Source organism: Phalacrocorax carbo, unplaced genomic scaffold (genome assembly GCF_963921805.1).
Source record: "Phalacrocorax carbo unplaced genomic scaffold, bPhaCar2.1 SCAFFOLD_276, whole genome shotgun sequence".
NCBI lineage: Eukaryota > Metazoa > Chordata > Aves > Suliformes > Phalacrocoracidae > Phalacrocorax > Phalacrocorax carbo.
Window position 1 is genome coordinate 18,936 of NW_026990380.1, and position 18,591 is coordinate 37,526.

The 18,591-nt window shown below is 66.8% G+C and overlaps 2 protein-coding genes across 2 annotated transcripts; both read left to right on the top strand.

The window, feature by feature from the left end:
* Nucleotides 1–1,778: 1,778 nt before the first annotated feature.
* Nucleotides 1,779–9,139, top strand: KCNA7 (potassium voltage-gated channel subfamily A member 7). Its single transcript, XM_064440232.1, has 2 exons — nt 1,779–2,928; nt 8,297–9,139. The coding sequence occupies exons 1-2, from the start codon at nt 2,410–2,412 to the stop codon at nt 9,137–9,139; spliced, it is 1,362 nt and encodes a 453-aa protein (XP_064296302.1). The 5' UTR covers nt 1,779–2,409.
* Nucleotides 9,140–12,880: 3,741 nt separating this feature from the next.
* Nucleotides 12,881–18,491, top strand: PNKP (polynucleotide kinase 3'-phosphatase; the record flags this gene model as incomplete). Its single annotated transcript, XM_064440233.1, is given in 11 exon segments — nt 12,881–13,082; nt 13,737–13,783; nt 14,186–14,476; nt 14,612–14,691; nt 14,785–14,842; nt 15,459–15,566; nt 15,684–15,755; nt 16,674–16,722; nt 17,376–17,383; nt 17,385–17,447; nt 18,399–18,491. Coding segments are annotated over 11 exon segments (987 nt in total), but the record flags the coding sequence as incomplete, so codon positions are not given.
* Between the last annotated feature and the right edge of the window lie 100 nt (nt 18,492–18,591).

Here is an 18,591-nt window from a genome sequence, read left to right on the forward strand (position 1 = left end):
GGGACGGGGGTTGGGGACACGCCGGTGATGGGGGTCGGGGACACCCGGTGACGGGGGACGGGGGTTGGGGACACCCTGGTGACAGAGAGGGGGGACACCCGGCGACGGGGGGGGGACGACACACAGTGACAGGGGTTGGGGACACCCAGTGATGGGGTTGGGGACACCCAGTGACGGGGGACGGGGGTTGGGGACACCCAGTGACGGGGGTTGGGGGTTGGGGACACCCCAGTGACAGGGGACAGGGGTTGGGGACACCCCAGTGACAGGGGTTGGGGACACCCAGTGACAGGGGACGGGGATTGGGGACACCCAGTGACGGGGGTTGGGGACACCCAGTGACAGGGGACGGGGGTTGGGGACACCCAGTGATGGGGGTTGGTGACACCCAGTGACGGGGGTTGGGGGTTGGGGACACCCAGTGACAGGGGACAGGGGTTGGGGACACCCCAGTGACGGGGGTTGGGGACACCCAGTGACGGGGGTTGGGGACACCCCAGTGACAAGGGTTGGGGACACTGGTGAGAGGTGACAGCAGGTTTGGGGGTACCCCGTGACAGGAGACCCACAGCCATAGGGGGTCTGGGGGACCCCAGAAGGATCGGGGGTGACTTGGTGACACAGGGGGGACCCTGTGGGACCCCCAAGGCCTTTGAGGGTCCCCCAATACTGTAGAGTCCCCCGGGACCCCCAAAAGTTTAGGGTCCCCCATATCTGTAGCACCCTTGGAGACCCCCAAGGACCCTCAGGGTCCCCCAACATCGCAGGGGCTCTGTGGGACCCCCAAGGGTTTTGGGGGGTGCCCCGTTGCCGTAGGGACCCCCAAGGACCTCGAGGGTCCCCCCAACATCGCAGGGGCTCTGTGGGACCCCCAAGGGTTTTGGGGGGTGCCCCGTTGCCGTAGCGACCCCCAAGGACCTTGAGGGTCCCCCCAACATCGCAGGGGCTCTGTGGGACCCCCAAGGGTTTTGGGGGGTGCCCGTTGCCGTAGCGACCCCCAAGGACCTTGAGGGTCCCCCCAACATCGCAGGGGCTCTGTGGGACCCCCAAGGGTTTTGGGGGGTGCCCCGTTGCCGTAGGGACCCTCAAGGATCCCCCAACGCCGTAGACCCCTGAAGGACCCCCAAGGGTTTTGGGGGGTGCCCCCTTGCCGTAGGGACCCCCAAGGACCTCGAGGGTCCCCCAACATCGCAGGGGCTCTGTGGGACCCCCAAGGGTTTTGGGGGGTGCCCCCTTGCCATAGGGACCCTCAAGGATCCCCCAACGCCGTAGACCCCTGAAGGACCCCCAAGGGTTTTGGGGGTGCCCCGTTGCCGTAGGGACCCCCAAGGACCTCGAGGGTCCCCCAACATCGCAGGGGCTCTGTGGGACCCCCAAGGGTTTTGGGGGGTGCCCCGTTGCCGTAGGGACCCCCAAGGACCTCAAGGGTCCCCCAACATCGCAGGGGCTCTGTGGGACCCCCAAGGGTTTTGGGGGGTGCCCCGTTGCCGTAGGGACCCTCAAGGATCCCCCAATGCTGTAGACCCCTGAAGGACCCCCAAGGACCTCAAGGGTCCCCCAACATCGCAGGGGCTCTGTGGGACCCCCAAGGATTTTGGGGGGTGCCCCATTGCTGTAGCGACCCCCAAGGACCTCGAGGGTCCCCCAACATCGCAGGGGCTCTGTGGGACCCCCAAGGGTTTTGGGGGGTGCCCCATTGCCGTAGCGACCCCCAAGGACCTCGAGGGTCCCCCAACATCGCAGGGGCTCTGTGGGACCCCCAAGGATTTTGGGGGGTGCCCCGTTGCCGTAGCGACCCCCAAGGACCTCGAGGGTCCCCCAACATCGCAGGGGCTCTGTGGGACCCCCAAGGGTTTTGGGGGGTGCCCCCTTGCCGTAGCGACCCCCAAGGACCTCGAGGGTCCCCCAACATCGCAGGGGCTCTGTGGGACCCCCAAGGGTTTTGGGGGGTGCCCCGTTGCCGTAGCGACCCCCAAGGACCTCGAGGGTCCCCCAACATCGCAGGGGCTCTGTGGGACCCCCAAGGGTTTTGGGGGGTGCCCCGTTGCTGTAGGGACCCCCAAGGATCCCCCAACGCTGTAGACCCCTGAAGGACCCCCAAGGACCTCGAGGGTCCCCCAACATCGCAGGGGCTCTGTGGGACCCCCAAGGGTTTTGGGGGGTGTCCCGTTGCTGTAGGGACCCCCAAGGATCCCCCAACGCTGTAGACCCCTGAAGGACCCCCAAGGACTTTGAGGGTCCCCCAACGCCGTAGACCCCTGACGGACCCCCAAGGACTTTGAGGGTCCCCCAACGCCATAGACCCCCCAAGAGTTTAGGGGTCCCCCACCTCCATAGCCCACCCCCACCCTCACCCTGCCCTCAGGCCCATCCCCCGCCCCCCTCCCCCCAACCGGGGACCCCCCGGGAATGGGGGAACCGGCGGGCTGTTGCGAACGGGTGGCCATCAACGTGGCGGGCCGGCGTTTCGAGACGTTGGGGAGGACCCTCCTCCGCTTCCCCGACACCCTCTTGGGGGACCCCCGTCGGCGCCGACGGTACTTCGACCCCCAACGCCGGGAGTACTTCTTCGACCGCCACCGCGGAGCCTTCGGCGCCGTCCTCTACTACTACCAGTCCGGAGGAAGACTCCGCCGCCCGCCCGACGTCCCGTTGGACGTCTTCTTGGAAGAGTTACGCTTCTACCAGTTGGGCGCCGAAGCGGAAGGAAGACTCCGCGAGGCCGAAGGCTTCGGGGTAGAGGCGGCCCAACCGTTGCCCGGCGGGAGGTTACGGCGACGGGCGTGGTTGTTGTGTGAACACCCCGAGAGTTCGCCGGCCGCCCGCGCCGTGGCCTTGCTCTCCGTCCTCGTCATCCTCGTCTCCATCGTGGTGTTCTGCTTGGAGACCCTGCCCCAGTTTCGGGCCGGAGGGGAGGGGTCCGCTCAGGTGAGTGGCGGGCAAGGGCCGGGGGCCTTCGTCCTCACCGTCCTCATCCTCGCCGTCGCCAGCCTCACCCTCTTCATCCTCAGCCTCTTCGTCCTCACCAACCTCAGCCCCGTCCTTATGATCATCAGCCTCACCATCCTCCTCTTCCTCCCTCCTCCTCCTCCTCCTCCTCCTCAACCTCACCGTCCTCATCCTCACCACCCCCAGCCTCAACCTCTTCATCCTCAGCCTCTTCATCCTCACCCTCTTCATCCTCAGCCTCCTCATCCTCACCCTCTTCGTCCTCACCCTCTTCGTCCTCACCAAGCTCAGCCCAGTCCTCATAATCATCAGCCTCACCGTTCTCCTCCTCCTCCTCATCCTCATCATCATCCTCCTCCTCGTCCTCCTCCTCACCATCCTCATCCTTGCCATCCCCAGCCTCACCCTCTCCATCCTCAGCCTCTTCATCCCCACCCTCTCCATCCTCAGCCTCCTCATCCTCACCCTCTTCATCCTCACCCTCTTTATCCTCAGCCTCTTCATCCCCACCCTCTTCATCCTCAGCCTCTTCGTCCTCAGCCTCTTCATCCTCACCCTCTTCATCCTCAGCCTCCTCATCCTCACCCTTTTCATCCTCACCCTCTTCATCCTCAGCCTCTTAGTCCTCACCCTCTTCATCCTCACCCTCTTCATCCTCAGCCTCTTCATCCCCACCCTCTTCATCCTCAGCCTCTTCGTCCTCACCCTCTTCATCCTCAGACTCTTAGTCCTCACCCTCTTCATCCTCACCCTCTTCATCCTCAGCCTCTTCATCCCCACCCTCTTCATCCTCAGCCTCTTAGTCCTCACCCTCTTCATCCTCACCCTCTTCATCCTCACCCTCTTCATCCTCACCCTCTTCGTCCTCATCAACCTCAGCCCTGTCCTTATGATCATCAGCCTCACCATCCTCCTCTTCCTCCCTCCTCCTCCTCCTCCTCCTCAACCTCACCGTCCTCATCCTCGCCACCCCCAGCCTCACACTCTTTGTCCTCACCAAGCTCAGCCCCGTCCTCATAATCATCAGCCTCACCGTCCTCCTCCTCCTCCTCCTCATCATCATCCTCCTCCTCCTCAACCTCACCATCCTCATCCTTGCCATCCCCAGCCTCACCCTCTTCATCCCCACCCTCCTCATCCCCACCCTCTTCATCCTCAGCCTCTTCATCCTCACCCTCTTCATCCTCAGCCTCCTCATCCTCACCCTCTTCATCCTCAGCCTCTTCATCCTCACCCTCTTCATCCTCACCAATCTCAGCCCCATCCTTATGATCATCAGCCTCTTCATCCTCCTCCTCATCATCATCCTCCTCAACCTCACCGTTCTCATCCTCGCCACCCCCAGCCTCACCCTCTCCATCCTCAGCCTCTTCATCCCCACCCTCTTCATCCTCAGCCTCTTAGTCCTCACCCTCTTCATCCTCACCAACCTCAGCCCTGTCCTTATGATCATCAGCCTCACCATCCTCCTCTTCCTCCCTCCTCCTCCTCCTCCTCCTCCTCAACCTCACTGTCCCCATCCTCGCCACCCCCAGCCTCACCCTCTTTGCCCTCACCCTCTTCATCCTCAGCCTCTTCATCCTCACCCTCTTCGTCCTCACCAACCTCAGCCCCATCCTTATGATCATCAGCCTCTTCCTCCTCCTCCTCATCATCATCCTCCTCAACCTCACCATTCTCATCCTCGCCATCCCCAGCCTCACCCTCTCCATCCTCAGCCTCTTCATCCTCACCCTCTTCATCCTCAGCCTCTTCATCCCCACCCTCTTCATCCTCAGCCTCTTCATCCTCAGCCTCTTCGTCCTCACCAACCTCAGCCCCGTCCTTATGATCATCAGCCCTTCATCCTCATCATCATCATCACCCTCCTTCTCCTCAACCTCACCATCCTCATCCTCGCCATCCTCCTCCTCATCCTCGCCATCCTCCTCCTCATCCTCGCCATCCTCCTCCTCACTGTCCTCAGTATCCTGAGCCCCACCCTCCTCCTCCTCACCATCTTCGTCTTCACCCTTACGTTCCTTGAACTCATCATCCTCATCCTCACCACCTTCATCCTTATGATCGTCAGCTTCATCATCTTCATCCTCGCCATCCTCACCCTCATCCTCCTTATTCTCACCATCTTCCTCATTGTCGCCCCCACCATCATCATCCTTACCATCCTCATCATCCCCTTCATCACCCTCACCATCCCCTTCATCATCCTCACCATCCCCTTCATCATCCTCATTCTCGTCCTTATCAGCTTCATCATCCTCACCATCCTCATCATCCTCACCATCCTCATCACCCCCACTGTCACCATTCTCATCACCTTCAGCCTCATTCTCACCATCCTCAGCTTCACTGGTCTCACCATCCTCCTCCTCCTCATTCTCATCGTCTTCACCATTCTCATCCTCCTTCTCATCTTCCTCTTCCTTTTATCACCATCATCTTCATCATTCTCCTCCTCATTCCCCTCCGACTTCTCAATTTTCCTCTTTTCACATTTTTTCTCATAGTCTTCCTCGTCATCCTTCTCGTCTTTTCCTTCCTCATCATTTTTGGCATCATCGTCGTCATCTTTCTCCTCCTCCTCTTCTTCCTCCTCCTTCTCTTCCTCCTCCTCCTCCTCCTCCTGCCTGGAGACCCTGCCTCACTTCCAGCCCAGCAGGGAGCCCTCGCTGCAAATGAGCCCCCCCCCAAATCTTCCTCATCCTTATCACCCGCCATCCTCATCATCCTCATCCTCACCATCACCCCCAGCGCCGCCATCTTCATCCTCTTCATCATCGTCTGCCTCATTCTCAACCTCTTTTTCCCTCCTCTTCCGCAACCTTGTCTTCATCATCGTCAACCTCTTCATCACCGTCATCTTCATCACCCTCTTCTTTGTTCCTCTCCTCCACTTCCTCGTCGTCGCCATCCTCACCGTCATCATCATCTTCATCCCTCCTCTCACATCCTTCTTCTTTCCCCTTCCTTTTTCTGTTCTTTCTCCTCAACATCCCCGTCCTCCTCCTCTTCCTCAACCTCTTCCTCATCACCATCATCCTCCTCATCCTCAGAATACTTTTTCTTTGCATTTTCATCATCATCATCATCATCATCATTCTCCCCATCGTTCGCTTCTTTCTTCCCACCTTCTTCCTCATTCTCATCATCATCTTCGTCTTCTTCCTTGTCACCTTTCTTGCCGTCATCATCATCGTTGTTTCTCTGCTCTTCATCCACTTCTCTCTCTTCTTCCTCATTACCTTAGTCCTCTTCCTCCTCCCCTCCCTCCTCCCCTTCCTCATATTCATCGTCATCATTTTCCTCACCTGTTTCAAGCTATTCCTTGTCACCATCCTCTTCCTCATGTCTCCTCAACCATCACCACTACCTCTGCCCCACTATGGCCTCCTCATCTTCCTCCCCCTCTTCTTCCTCCTCCTCCTCCTCCTGCTGCCCACCCATGGGAACCGGGGTCCGGGTGGGCTCTGACCCCCATTAACCCATCGTGGGTGGTGGGTCTCAGGGTCTGGGTGGGCTCTGACCCCCATTAACCCATCGTGGGTGGTGGGTCTTGGGGTCTGGGTGGGCTCTGACCCCCATTAACCCATCGTGGGTGGTGGGTCTCAGGGTCTGGGAGGGGTCTGACCCCCATTAACCCATCGTGGGTGGTGGGTCTCAGGGTCTTCGAGGGTTCTGACCCCCATTAACCCATTGTGGGTGGTGGGTCTTGGGGTCCAGGTGGGCTCTGACCCCCATTAACCCATCGTGGGTGGTGGGTCTCGGGGTCCGGGTGGGCTCTGACCCCCATTAACCCATCGTGGGTGGTGGGTCTTGTCGTCCGGGTGGGCTCTGACCCCCATTAACCCATCGTGGGTGGTGGGTCTGGGGGTCCGGGTGGGCTCTGACCCCCATTAACCCATCGTGGGTGGTGGGTCTCAGGGTCTTCGAGGGTTCTGACCCCCATTAACCCATTGTGGGTGTTGGGTCTCGGGGTCCAGGTGGGCTCTGACCCCCATTAACCCATCGTGGGTGGTGGGTCTCAGGGTCTTCGAGGGTTCTGACCCCCATTAACCCATCGTGGGTGGTGGATCTCAGGGTCTGGGTGGGCTCTGACCCCCATTAACCCATCGTGGGTGGTGGGTCTCGGGGTCCGGGTGGGCTCTGACCCCCATTAACCCATCGTGGGTGTTGGGTCTCAGGGTCTGGGTGGGCTCTGACCCCCATTAACCCATCGTGGGTGGTGGGTCTTGGCGTCCGGGTGGGCTCTGACCCCCATTAACCCATCGTGGGTGGTGGATCTCAGGGTCTGGGAGGGCTCTGACCCCCATTAACCCATCGTGGGTGGTGGGTCTTGGCGTCCGGGTGGGCTCTGACCCCCATTAACCCATCGTGGGTGGTGGGTCTTGGGGTCTGGGTGGGCTCTGACCCCCATTAACCCATCGTGGGTGGTGGGTCTTGGCGTCCGGGTGGGCTCTGACCCCCATTAGCCCATCGTGGGTGGTGGGTCTCGGGGTCCAGGTGGGCTCTGACCCCCATTAACCCATCGTGGGTGGTGGGTGGTGGGTCTGGGAGGGCTCTGACTCCCATTAACCCATTGTGGGTGGTGGAATAGGGTCTGGGTGGGCTCTGACCCCCATTAACCCATCGTGGGTGGTGGGTCTGGGGGTCCGGGTGGGCTCTGACCCCCAATAACCCATCGTGGGTGGTGGGTCTTGGCGTCCGGGTGGGCTCTGACCCCCATTAACCCATCGTGGGTGGTGGGTCTCGGGGTCTGGGTGGGGTCTGACCCCCATTAACCCATCGTGGGTGGTGGATCTCAGGGTCTGGGTGGGCTCTGACTCCCATTAACCCATCGTGGGTGGTGGGTCTCGGGGTCCGGGTGGGCTCTGACCCCCATTAACCCATCGTGGGTGGTGGGTGGTGGGTCTGGGAGGGCTCTGACCCCCATTAACCCATCGTGGGTGGTGGATCTTGGCATCCGGGTGGGCTCTGACCCCCATTAACCCATCGTGGGTGTTGGGTCTCAGGGTCTGGGTGGGCTCTGACCCCCATTAACCCATCGTGGGTGGTGGGTCTCAGGGTCTGGGAGGGCTCTGACTCCCATTAACCCATCGTGGGTGGTGGATCTCAGGGTCTGGGTGGGCTCTGACCCCATTAACCCATCGTGGGTGGTGGGTCTTGGCGTCCGGGTGGGCTCTGACCCCCATTAACCCATCGTGGGTGGTGGATCTCAGGGTCTGGGAGGGCTCTGACCCCCATTAACCCATCGTGGGTGGTGGGTCTGGGGGTCCGGGTGGGCTCTGACCCCCATTAACCCATTGTGGGTGGTGCATTTAACCCCCCCCATCCCTCTCTCCCCCCCCAGAGCCCACCCCCCGCCGCGCCGCCCCTCAACGCCTCCCACCCGCCCTCCCCCCGCGCCGGCTTGGGCGATCCCTTCTTCGTGGTGGAAACCATCTGCATCTGCTGGTTCTCCGTGGAGCTCCTGGTCCGCCTTTTGGCCAGCCCGAGCAAAACCGCCTTCTTCCGCAACGCCATGAACCTCATCGACGTCATGGCCATCGCCCCTTACTTCGTCGCTTTGGGGACCGAGCTGGCGCGTCAACGCGGCGTTGGCCAACCGGCCATGTCGTTGGCCGTCCTTCGCGTCATCCGCTTGGTGCGGGTCTTCAGGGTCTTCAAATTATCCCGCCACTCCACGGGGTTACAGATTTTAGGGCAAACCCTTCGCGCCAGCATGAGGGAGTTGGGTTTACTCATCTTCTTCCTCCTCATCGGCGTCGTCCTCTTCTCCAGCGCCGTCTACTTCGCCGAGGCCGAAGACGCCGCCACTTCCTTCACCTCCATCCCGCAGGCCTTTTGGTGGGCCGTGGTCACCATGACCACGGTGGGCTACGGCGACATGGCCCCCGTCACCGTCGGGGGGAAGCTGGTGGGGTCCCTCTGCGCCATCGCGGGGGTCCTCACCATCTCCCTGCCCGTCCCCGTCATCGTCTCCAACTTCAGCTACTTCTACCGGCGGGAATTGAGGGGGGAGGAAGGGGGGGAGTACGCCCCCGCCCCGCCCTGCCCCCGCCACCCGCCGCCCCCCTCCCCCCCCGACACGCCCAAAGGCGGGGGAGGGGGCGGGGGAGGGGAGGACCTGTTGGATGGGGACGCGGGCGGGGCCGGGCAGGGGTGGCCGGGGAGGTTGGTCACCCAGGTGTGAGGGGGTGGGGGGTGGGGGTGGGGGGTGGGGGGGGTGCACGAGGGTGCACGAGGACAAACGGGGGGGCGCACAAGGGTGCACGAGGACAGACAAGGGTGCACCGGGGTGCACGAGGGTGCACGAGGACGAAGGAGGGTGCACCAGGGTGCACAAGGGTGAAGGAGGGTGCACAAGGACAAACAAGGGTGCACCAGGGTGCACGGGGGTGCACGAGGACAAACGAGGGTGCACTGGGGTGCACTGGGGCGCACGAGGGTGCACGAGGATGAAGGAGGGTGCACAAGGGTGCACAAGGGTGAAGGAGGGTGCACGAGGATGAAGGAGGGTGCACAAGGGTGCACGAGGGTGCACGAGGACGAAGGAGGGTGCACCAGGGTGCACAAGGGTGAAGGAGGGTGCACAAGGACAAACAAAGGTGCACTGGGGTGCACGAGGGTGCACGAGGACAAACGGGGGTGCACCGGGGTGCACGAGGGTGCACGAGGGCGAAGGAGGGTGCACAAGGGTGCACGAGGGTGCACGAGGACAAACGGGGGTGCACCAGGGTGCACAAGGGTGCACGAGGGTGCACGAGGACAAACGGGGGTGCACAAGGGTGCACGAGGGTGCACGAGGACAAACGAGGGTGCACAAGGATGAAGGAGGGTGCACGAGGACAAAGGAGGGTGCACCAGGGTCCACGAGGGTGCACGAGGACAAACGGGGGTGCACCGGGGTGCATGAGGATGAAGGAGGGTGCACGAGGGTGCACAAGGACGGAGCGTGCAGAAGGACAAACAAGGGTGCACGAGGATGCACGGGGGTGCACGAGGACAAAGGAGGGCGCACAAGGATTGCACGAGGGCGCAGGAGGACGAACGAGAGCCCACAGGGGTGCACAAGCGTGCGTGAGGATGCACGAGGACAACCGAGGGCGCACACGGCTGCACGAGGATGAAGGAGGGTGCACGGGGGTGCACGAGGGTGCACGAGGACAAAGGAGGGGGCACAAGGGAGCAGGAGGACAAGCAGAGGCCCACGGGGTGCACGAAGACACACGAGGGTGCACGAGGGCGCACAAGAGCGTGTGAGGGCGCACGAGGGCGCGCGAGGACAAACGGGGCCCCACAAGGGCACACGAGGGTGCACGAGGGTGCACGAGGACAACCGAGGGCGCACGAGGACAAACCCGGCTTGCACGAGGGCGCGCAGGGGTGCACACGGGCGGCACGAGGGCGCACGAGGGCGCACGAGTCGGGCACGAGGACACGCACGAGGACGCACAAGGGTGCACGAGGACACACGAGGGCACAGGGGGGTGCACGAGGACGCGTGACAACCCCCTCCCCCCCCCCATTTGTCTGTCTGTCCCGTCCGTCCCACACCCCCCCCCCCCCGCGTCTTCGGCACCTTCTTGGGTTTCGCCGGCGGCCGCGGTGGCATCCGGGAACCCGATCCCGCACCGGCCCTCGTGCGACGCACGAGCGCGTGGGGGGGGGGGGGGGTGTCCCGCGTGGGATGGTGACAGCGGGTGTCCCCTGCGCGCGCGGTGGCCCCCCGGGCAATAAAGGTGACAGTTGGTGGCAGAGGGGGGGTCACGGGGACCCTCGTGTGGGGCTGGGGGTTTCACGGTGACCCTCGTGCGAGGCCGGGGGGGGTCAAGGGGTCCCACGTGCGAGGCTGGGGGGATCACGGGGACCGTTGTGTGAGGCTGGGGGGGTCACAGGGACCCTCGTGTGGGGCTGGGGGGGTCATGGGGACCCTTGTGCGAGGATGGGGGGGTCACAGGGACCCTCGTGTGGGGCTGGGGGGGGTCATGGGGACCCTTGTGCGAGGATGGGGGGGTCACGGGGATCCTTGTGTGAGGCTGGGGGGGTCACAGGGACCCTCGTGTGGGGCTGGGGGGGTCATGGGGACCCTTGTGCGAGGATGGGGGGGTCACAGGGACCCTCGTGTGGGGCTGGGGGGTCATGGGGACCCTTGTGCGAGGATGGGGGGGTCACAGGGACCCTCGTGTGGGGCTGGGGGGGGTCATGGGGACCCTTGTGCGAGGATGGGGGGGTCACGGGGATCCTTGTGTGAGGCTGGGGGGGTCACAGGGACCCTCGTGTGGGGCTGGGGGGGTCATGGGGACCCTTGTGCGAGGCTGGGGGGGTCACAGGGACCCTCGTGTGGGGCTGGGGGGGTCATGGGGACCCTTGTGCGAGGATGGGGGGGTCACAGGGACCCTCGTGTGGGGCTGGGGGGGGTCATGGGGACCCTTGTGCGAGGATGGGGGGGTCACAGGGACCCTCGTGTGGGGCTGGGGGGGGTCATGGGGACCCTTGTGCGAGGATGGGGGGGTCACGGGGATCCTTGTGTGAGGCTGGGGGGGGCGTGGGGGTGGTTGTATGGGGCTGGGGGGGGTCACAGGGACCCTTGTGTGGGGCTGGGGGTTTCACAGTGACCCTTGTGCAAGGCCGGGGGGGTCACGGGGACCCTTGTGCGAGGCCGTGGGGATCACAGGGTCCCTCGTGCGAGGCCGGGGGGGGTCACGGGGTCCCACGTGCGAGGCCGGGGGGGTCACGGGGACCCTCGTGCGAGGCCAGGGGGGGTCACGGGGTCCCAAGTGCGAGGCCGGGGGGGTCACGGGGACCCTCGTGCGAGGCCGGGGGGGTCACGGGGTCCCACGTGCGAGGCCGGGGGGGTCACGGGGACCCACGTGCGAGGCCGGGGGGGTCACGGGGACCCTCGTGCGAGGCTGGGGGGGTCATGGGGTCCCACGTGCGAGGCCGGGGGGGTCACGGGGTCCCACGTGCGAGGCCGGGGGGGTCACGGGGACCCTCGTGCGAGGCCGGGGGGGTCACGGGGTCCCACGTGCGAGGCCGGGGGGGTCACGGGGACCCTCGTGCGAGGCCTGCCCCGCCCTGTCTCCGGCTCCTGCTGAGGCTGCAGGGTTATATTTAGGGGACCCAGGCGGGGGGGGGGGCGCGGGGGGGGGCGCGGGGGGGCAGGGGCGGGGCTGGGGGCGGGGCAGGGGCACCCGGACACCGGGGTCCCTTTTTGGGGGGGGTTGGGGTGACCCCCACATACTCCGAGCGTGCCGCTGCCCTCCTCCCAGTCCCTCCCAGTGCCACCCAGTGCCCCCCCAGTGCCTCCCAGTCCTTCCCAGTGCCCCCCAGTGCCTCCCAGTGCCACCCAGTGCCCCCCCAGTGCCTCCCAGCGCCTCCCAGCGCCTCCCAGTCCCTCCCAGTGCCACCCTGTGCCCCCCCAGCGCCTCCCAGTGCCTCCCAGCGCCTCCCAGTGCCCCCCCAGTCCCTCCCAGTGCCCCCCAGTCCTTCCCAGTGCCTCCCAGTGCCTCCCAGTCCTTCCCAGTGCCCCCCCAGTGCCCCCCAGTCCCTTCCAGTGCCCCCCCAGTGCCTCCCAGTGCCCCCCAGTGTCCCCCCAGTGTCTCCCAGTGCCCCCCAGTCCTTCCCAGTGCCCCCCCAGTGCCTCCCAGTGCCCCCCCAGTGCCTCCAGTGCCCCCCCAGTCCTTCCCAGTGCCTCCCAGTACCAACCCAGTCCCTCCCAGTCAACCCCAGACCCTCCCAGTCACCCCCAGACCCTCCCAGTTCCCCTCCCTGTCCTCCCCCCCCACCCCAGGAGGACCCAATCAACGCTGGAGGACCGACCCCGCCCCCCGCCACCAGGGGGCGATGTGGCGCCAGCCCCACCGGAAGCGGCGGGGCGAGTAAAGCACGGAGCGGCGTTGCGCGTAACCGGAAGGGGCGGGGCGAAAGGACCGGAAGCGGCGGCTAGGGACCGGAAGCGGCGTCTGTGAGACCGGAAGCGGCGGCCGTACCGGCTCCGGGGCCGCTTCCGGGCGCGATGCGGTGCGAGCTGCGGGGCGCGGGTGGGCCGGTGCCGCTGCCCGACGGCGAGACCGTGGTGCTGGGCCGGGGGCCGCTCACCGGAGTCACCGACCGAAAGTGCTCCCGCGGCCAGGGTGCGTCCGGGCACCGGGAACCGACCCCCGCGGCGGCCCCTCCGTCAGCCCCGGGGGTCACCAGGCCCGGCCTCTCGGGATCCCGGCATCTCTCCGGCCCCACCTGGAGCCCCCAGACCCTCCCCGAGACCCCCCAGACCCCACTCGTGTCCCCCCCGATCCAACCCCACGGACCCCCCCGGGGACCCCAGACCCAGCCCTGGGACCCCCAGGACCCCGCAGACTCCCCCAGCCCCCCCATTTCCAACCCCAGGGATCCCCCCGGGCACCCTCAGACCCAGCCCTGGGACCCCCAGGACCCCGCAACCCCCCCCCAGCACCCCCAAACCCAGCCCTGGATCCCCCCAGAACTCCCAGATCCAACCCCAGGGACCCCCCGGGCACATGAAGACCGCCTTGGGCACCCCCAAATCCAGCCCCAGAACTCCCCTAGGCCCCCCCACCCACCCGGCCTGGGACCCCCCAGCTCCCCCTTTGGTCACTGACCCCCCCCCATTCCAGTGGACCCCCAAACCTTAACTGGGCACCCCCAAAGACCCCCTCAGGAGGACCCAGGGACTGGGGACACCCCTGGGATTCCCCCCCCACCTTCCCTATCTTGGGGGGGGGGCTCTGGGGTCCCCCATTTCTCACACACACACCCCCCCTTTGCAGTGGAGATTGTGGCCAACTATGCTGAGGGCACAGCCCTGGTCATCCAGGTGGGGTTTGGGGGGGCCCGGGGGGGGGCCAAGGGGTATTAGGGGTGCCCTGAGGGGGCTGGGGGGGGCCTGGGGGAGTTTGGGGGGGTTCTGGATGGATGGGGGGGGTCCATGGGGGGAGTTATGGGAGTAATGGGACAGCCCTGGGGGTGTTTGGGTGGACACTGGGGGTATTTGGGGGGTTCCGGGGGGGTCTCAGGTAAATATAGGGGGGCCCGGGGTGATCTGGGGGGGGGGTTGAGGCAACGGGGGGGGGTGATTTGGGGGGGTGCCTAAAGGCATTTGAGGGGGGAATTTGGGGTCTGTGGGGCTCAGGAATTGAGGGGGGGACCCCAGGGGGCATTGGGGTACCCAAGGGGGTTTGGGGGCCCCCCCTGATGCTGGTTTCCACCCCCCCAACAGCGAGGTGTGAACCCCACTTCTGTGGGGGGGGCGACGCTGGGCCGGGGGGGTCGCGCCACGCTCCGCCCCGGCCAGACCCTCTGCTTGGTCAACGGGCTTTACCCTCACGAACTTCACTTTGAGGGGTCCCCCCGACCCCCCAAACGCCCCTCAAGCCCCCCCACATCCCCTCCCCCGCTCCGGGGGGGCCCCCCAAAATCCCTGCCCCCCCCCGGCGGCGGCGGCGGCGCTTGGGACCACCACGGCTCCCTCCTCATCTTCACCCCCCCCGGCGCCCTCCCCAGCGCTCAGGTACGCCCTCGTTTGTAGGGGGGGTTCCCCCCTCCATTTTGGGGGGTCCTCCTTCTGGGAGTGTCCCCACCCTCCTGGGGGCCCCCCCCTTTTTTTGGGGACCCCCCCCTTAACCCCCTCCCTGGCCCCCCCCAGATCGCTGGCTTCGACCTGGACGGGACCCTCATCACCACCAAGTCGGGGAAGGTGTTTCCCACCGGCCCCGAGGACTGGAGGTGAGGGGGGGTGGGGGAGGTTTTGGGGGGCTCCTGGGTGCCATTTTGGGGTTCCCCCCCCATATTTTAGTCCTTCCCCCCCCCCCCCCCCAGGATTTTGTACCCCGAGATTCCCAAGAAACTGAAGCAGCTGCAGAAAGATGGGTATAAGGTATGACGCCCCCCCAAACCCCCCTGACCCCCCTCGGGCCCCCCCAAACCCCCTTACACCCCCTTGGGACCCCCCCCAGACTCCACTGACCCCCCCCAGGGCCCTCTTACACCCCCTTGCGACCCCCCCCAGACTCCACTGACCCCCCCTGAACCCCCCCAAACCCCCTTACACCCCCTTGGGACCCCTACCCCAGACTCCACTGACCCCCCCCCGGGCCCCCCCAAACCCCCTTACACCCCCTTGGGACCCCCCCCCAGACTCCACTGACCCTCCACAGGGTCCCCCCCAAACCCCATTGAACCCCTTTGGGACCCCCCCAAATCCCATTGAGCCCCCAGGAGACCCCCCAGGGCCCCCTCGACTCCACTGACCCCCCCCAGGGCCCCCTCAAATCCCACTGAACCCCCCAGGACCCCCCCTGAACACCCCCAGAACCCCCCACTCCACTGACCTCCCCGCCCCGAGCCCCCTTCTGATACCTTCCAGCTCCTCCTGGGATCCCCCCAACCCCACTAAACCCGCCCCCAGACCCCCAAGAAACACCCCCCAACCCCACTGACCCCTCGGGGCCCCCCCCAAAACCCCAGTGACCCCCCCTTTTTTACCCCAAAAGCTCGTCGTCTTCACCAACCAACTGGGGATCTCCCGCGGCCGCCTCCGTCCCCACGACTTCAAGGTCAAGGTGGAGGCGGTGACGGAGCGGCTGGGGCTGCCCCTGCAGGTCAGCGGAGCCTCCCGGGGCCCCCCCAAACCTCAGGGGGCCCCCCCAAATCTCCGGGACCCCCCCCAGGGTTGTGGGGATTCCCCCCGAGCTGATTCCAGCCCCCCCCAAATGTAGGTGTTCGTGGCGACGGGGCCGGGGATCTATCGGAAACCCGTGCTGGGGATGTGGGATCATCTCTGCGAGAAGGTTTGGGGGCACTGGGAGCTACTGGGAGCTACTGGGGGGGCACTGGGAATGGAGTGGAGGCACTGGGAGCTACTGGGAGGGCACTGGGAACGGAGTGGAGGCACTGGGAGCTACTGGGAGGGCACTGGGAACGGAGTGGGGGCACTGGGAGCTACTGGGAGCTACTGGGGGGGCACTGGGAACGGAGCAGGGGCACTGGGAGCTACTGGGAGGGCACTGGGAACGGAGTGAGGGCACTGGGAATGGAGCGGGGGCACTGGGAGCTACTGGGAGGGCACTGGGAGCTGCTGGGAGCTACTGGGGGGGCACTGGGAGCTACTGGGAGGGCACTGGGAACAGAGCAGGGGCACTGGGAGCTACTGGGAGGGCACTGGGAACGGAGCGGGGGCACTGGGAGGCTGCTGAGAGGTGTTGGGGGGCTCTGGGAGCTGCTGGGGGGACTGGGAGCTACTGGGAGCTGTTGGGGGGGCAGAGGGGGCACTGGGAAGAACTGGGGGCCACTGGGAAGAACTGGAGAACACTAGGAGCTTGGGGGGGTCACTGGGAGGAGCGGGGGGTCACTGGGAGGACCGGGGGGTCACTGGGAGGAGCGGGGGGTCACTGGGAGGAGCAAGGGGGCACTGGGAGGAGCGGGGGGGCACTGGGAGGTGGGGGGGGCACTGGGAGGAGCGGGGGGGCACTGGGAGGAGTGGGGAGGCACTGGGAGGTGGGGGGGGCACTGGGAGGTGGGGGGGGCACTGGGAGGAGCGGGGAGGCACTGGGAGGAGCGGGGGGGCACTGGGAGGAGCGGGGAGGCACTGGGAGGAGCGGGGGGGCACTGGGAGGTGGGGGGGGGCACTGGGAGGTGGGGGGGGGCACTGGGAGGTGGGGGGGGCACTGGGAGGTGGGGGGGGTCACTGGTGTCGGGGTCTCCCACAGGCGAACGGGGACGTGACGGTGTCGGTGCCCGACAGCCTCTACGTGGGGGGTGAGTGGGGGGGGCTTGGGGGGGTCCTGGGGGTCCCAGGGGGGGCTTGGGGGGGGTCCCAGGGGAGGCTTGGGTGGTTTCTGGGGGTCCCAGGGGGGGCTTGGGGGGGTCCTGGGGGTCCCAGGGGAGGCTTGGGTGGTTTCTGGGGGTCCTGGGGGGGCTTGGGGGGGTCCTGGGGGTCCCAGGGGAGGCTTGGGGTGGTTTCTGGGGGTCCCAGGGGGGGCTTGGGGGGGGTCCTGGGGGTCCCAGGGGAGGCTTGGGTGGTTTCTGGGGGTCCCAGGGGGGGCTTGGGGGGGGTCCTGGGGGTCCCAGGGGAGGCTTGGGTGGTTTCTGGGGTCCTGGGGGGGCTTGGGGGGGTCCTGGGGGTCCCAGGGGGGGCTTGGGGGGGTCCTGGGGGTCCCAGGGGGCTTTGGGGGAGTCCTGGAGGTCCATGGGGGGCTCCTGGGGGGGCTTTGGGGGTTCCTGGGGGGGCTTGGGGCGTCCTGAGGGGTCTCAGGGGAGGCTTTGTGGGGTCCTGGGGGGGCTTTGGGGGTTCTGGGGTGTCGCGGGGGGGCTGGGGGGGGGCCCTTGGGGTGTTTGGGGGAGCCCCTGGGGGTGTTTTGGGGTCCCATGGGGGGTCCAGACCCCCCCTCACCCCCTTCCCCCCCACCCAGATGCCGCCGGGGCGCCCCCAAAACTGGGCCCCCGGGCGCAAGAAGAAGGATTTCTCCTGCAGCGACCGCCTGGTGCGGCCCCCCCAAACCCCCCGGGGCCCTCCCCCGAACCCCCCCGGGGCCCCCCCAAACCCCCGGGGCCCCCCCAAACCCCCCGGGGCCCCCCCAAACCCCCGGGGCCCCCCCGAACCCCCCTGGGCCCCCCCCCCGAACCCCCCGGGGCCCCCCCAAACCCCCGGGGCCCCCCCGAACCCCCCTGGGCCCCCCCCCGAACCCCCCGGGGCCCCCCCCCGAACCCCCCGGGGGCCCCCCCCGAACCTCCCGGGGCCCCCCCAAACCCCCGGGGCCCCCCCCCAAACCCCCTGGGGGCCCCCCAAACCCCCCGGGGGCCCCCCCAAACCCCTGGGGCCCCCCCTCACCCCCCGGGGGCCCCCCTCACCCCCCCGGGGCCCCCCCTCACCCCCTGGGGCCCCCCCAAACCCCCCCTGGGGCCCCCCCAAACCCCCCGGGGCCCTCCCCAAACCCCCCGGGCCCTCCCCAAACCCCCGGGCCCCCCCCGAACCCCCCCGGGCCCCCCCCAAACCCCCCGGGGGCCCCCCCAAACCCCCCTGGGACCCCCCCAAACCCCCCGGGGGCCCCCCCAAACCCCTGGGACCCCCCCAAACCCCCCTGGGCCCTCCCCAAACCCCCGGGGCCCTCCCCAAACCCCCGGGCCCCCCCCGAACCCCCCGGGCCCCCCCCAAACCCCTGGGGCCCCCCCAAACCCCCTGGGACCCCCCCAAACCCCCCGGGGGCCCCCCCAAACCCCCTGGGACCCCCCAAACCCCCCGGGCCCCCCCAAACCCCCTGGGACCCCCCCCAAACCCCTGGAGCCCCCCCAAAACCCCTGCCCCATCCCCAAATCCCTGGGACCCCCCCCAGGCCCCCCAAATCCCTGGGGCTCCCCCAGTGGGCTCCCAGTCCCCCCCACGCCCCCCCCAGCGTGCTCCCAGTCCCCCCAGTTACCACCCCGCCCCTTCCCAGTTTGCCCTCAACGCGCAGCTGCGCTTCCACACGCCGGAGGAATTCTTCCTGGGCTGGGCGCCCGCGCCCTTTGACCTGCCGACCTTTGACCCCGTGAGTGACCGCCCACCCCCTCCCCCCCCGTGGCTGATCTCCGACCTCTGACCTCCGACCCCCTGACCTCTGACCCCTGACCCCGACCTCTGACCCCCCA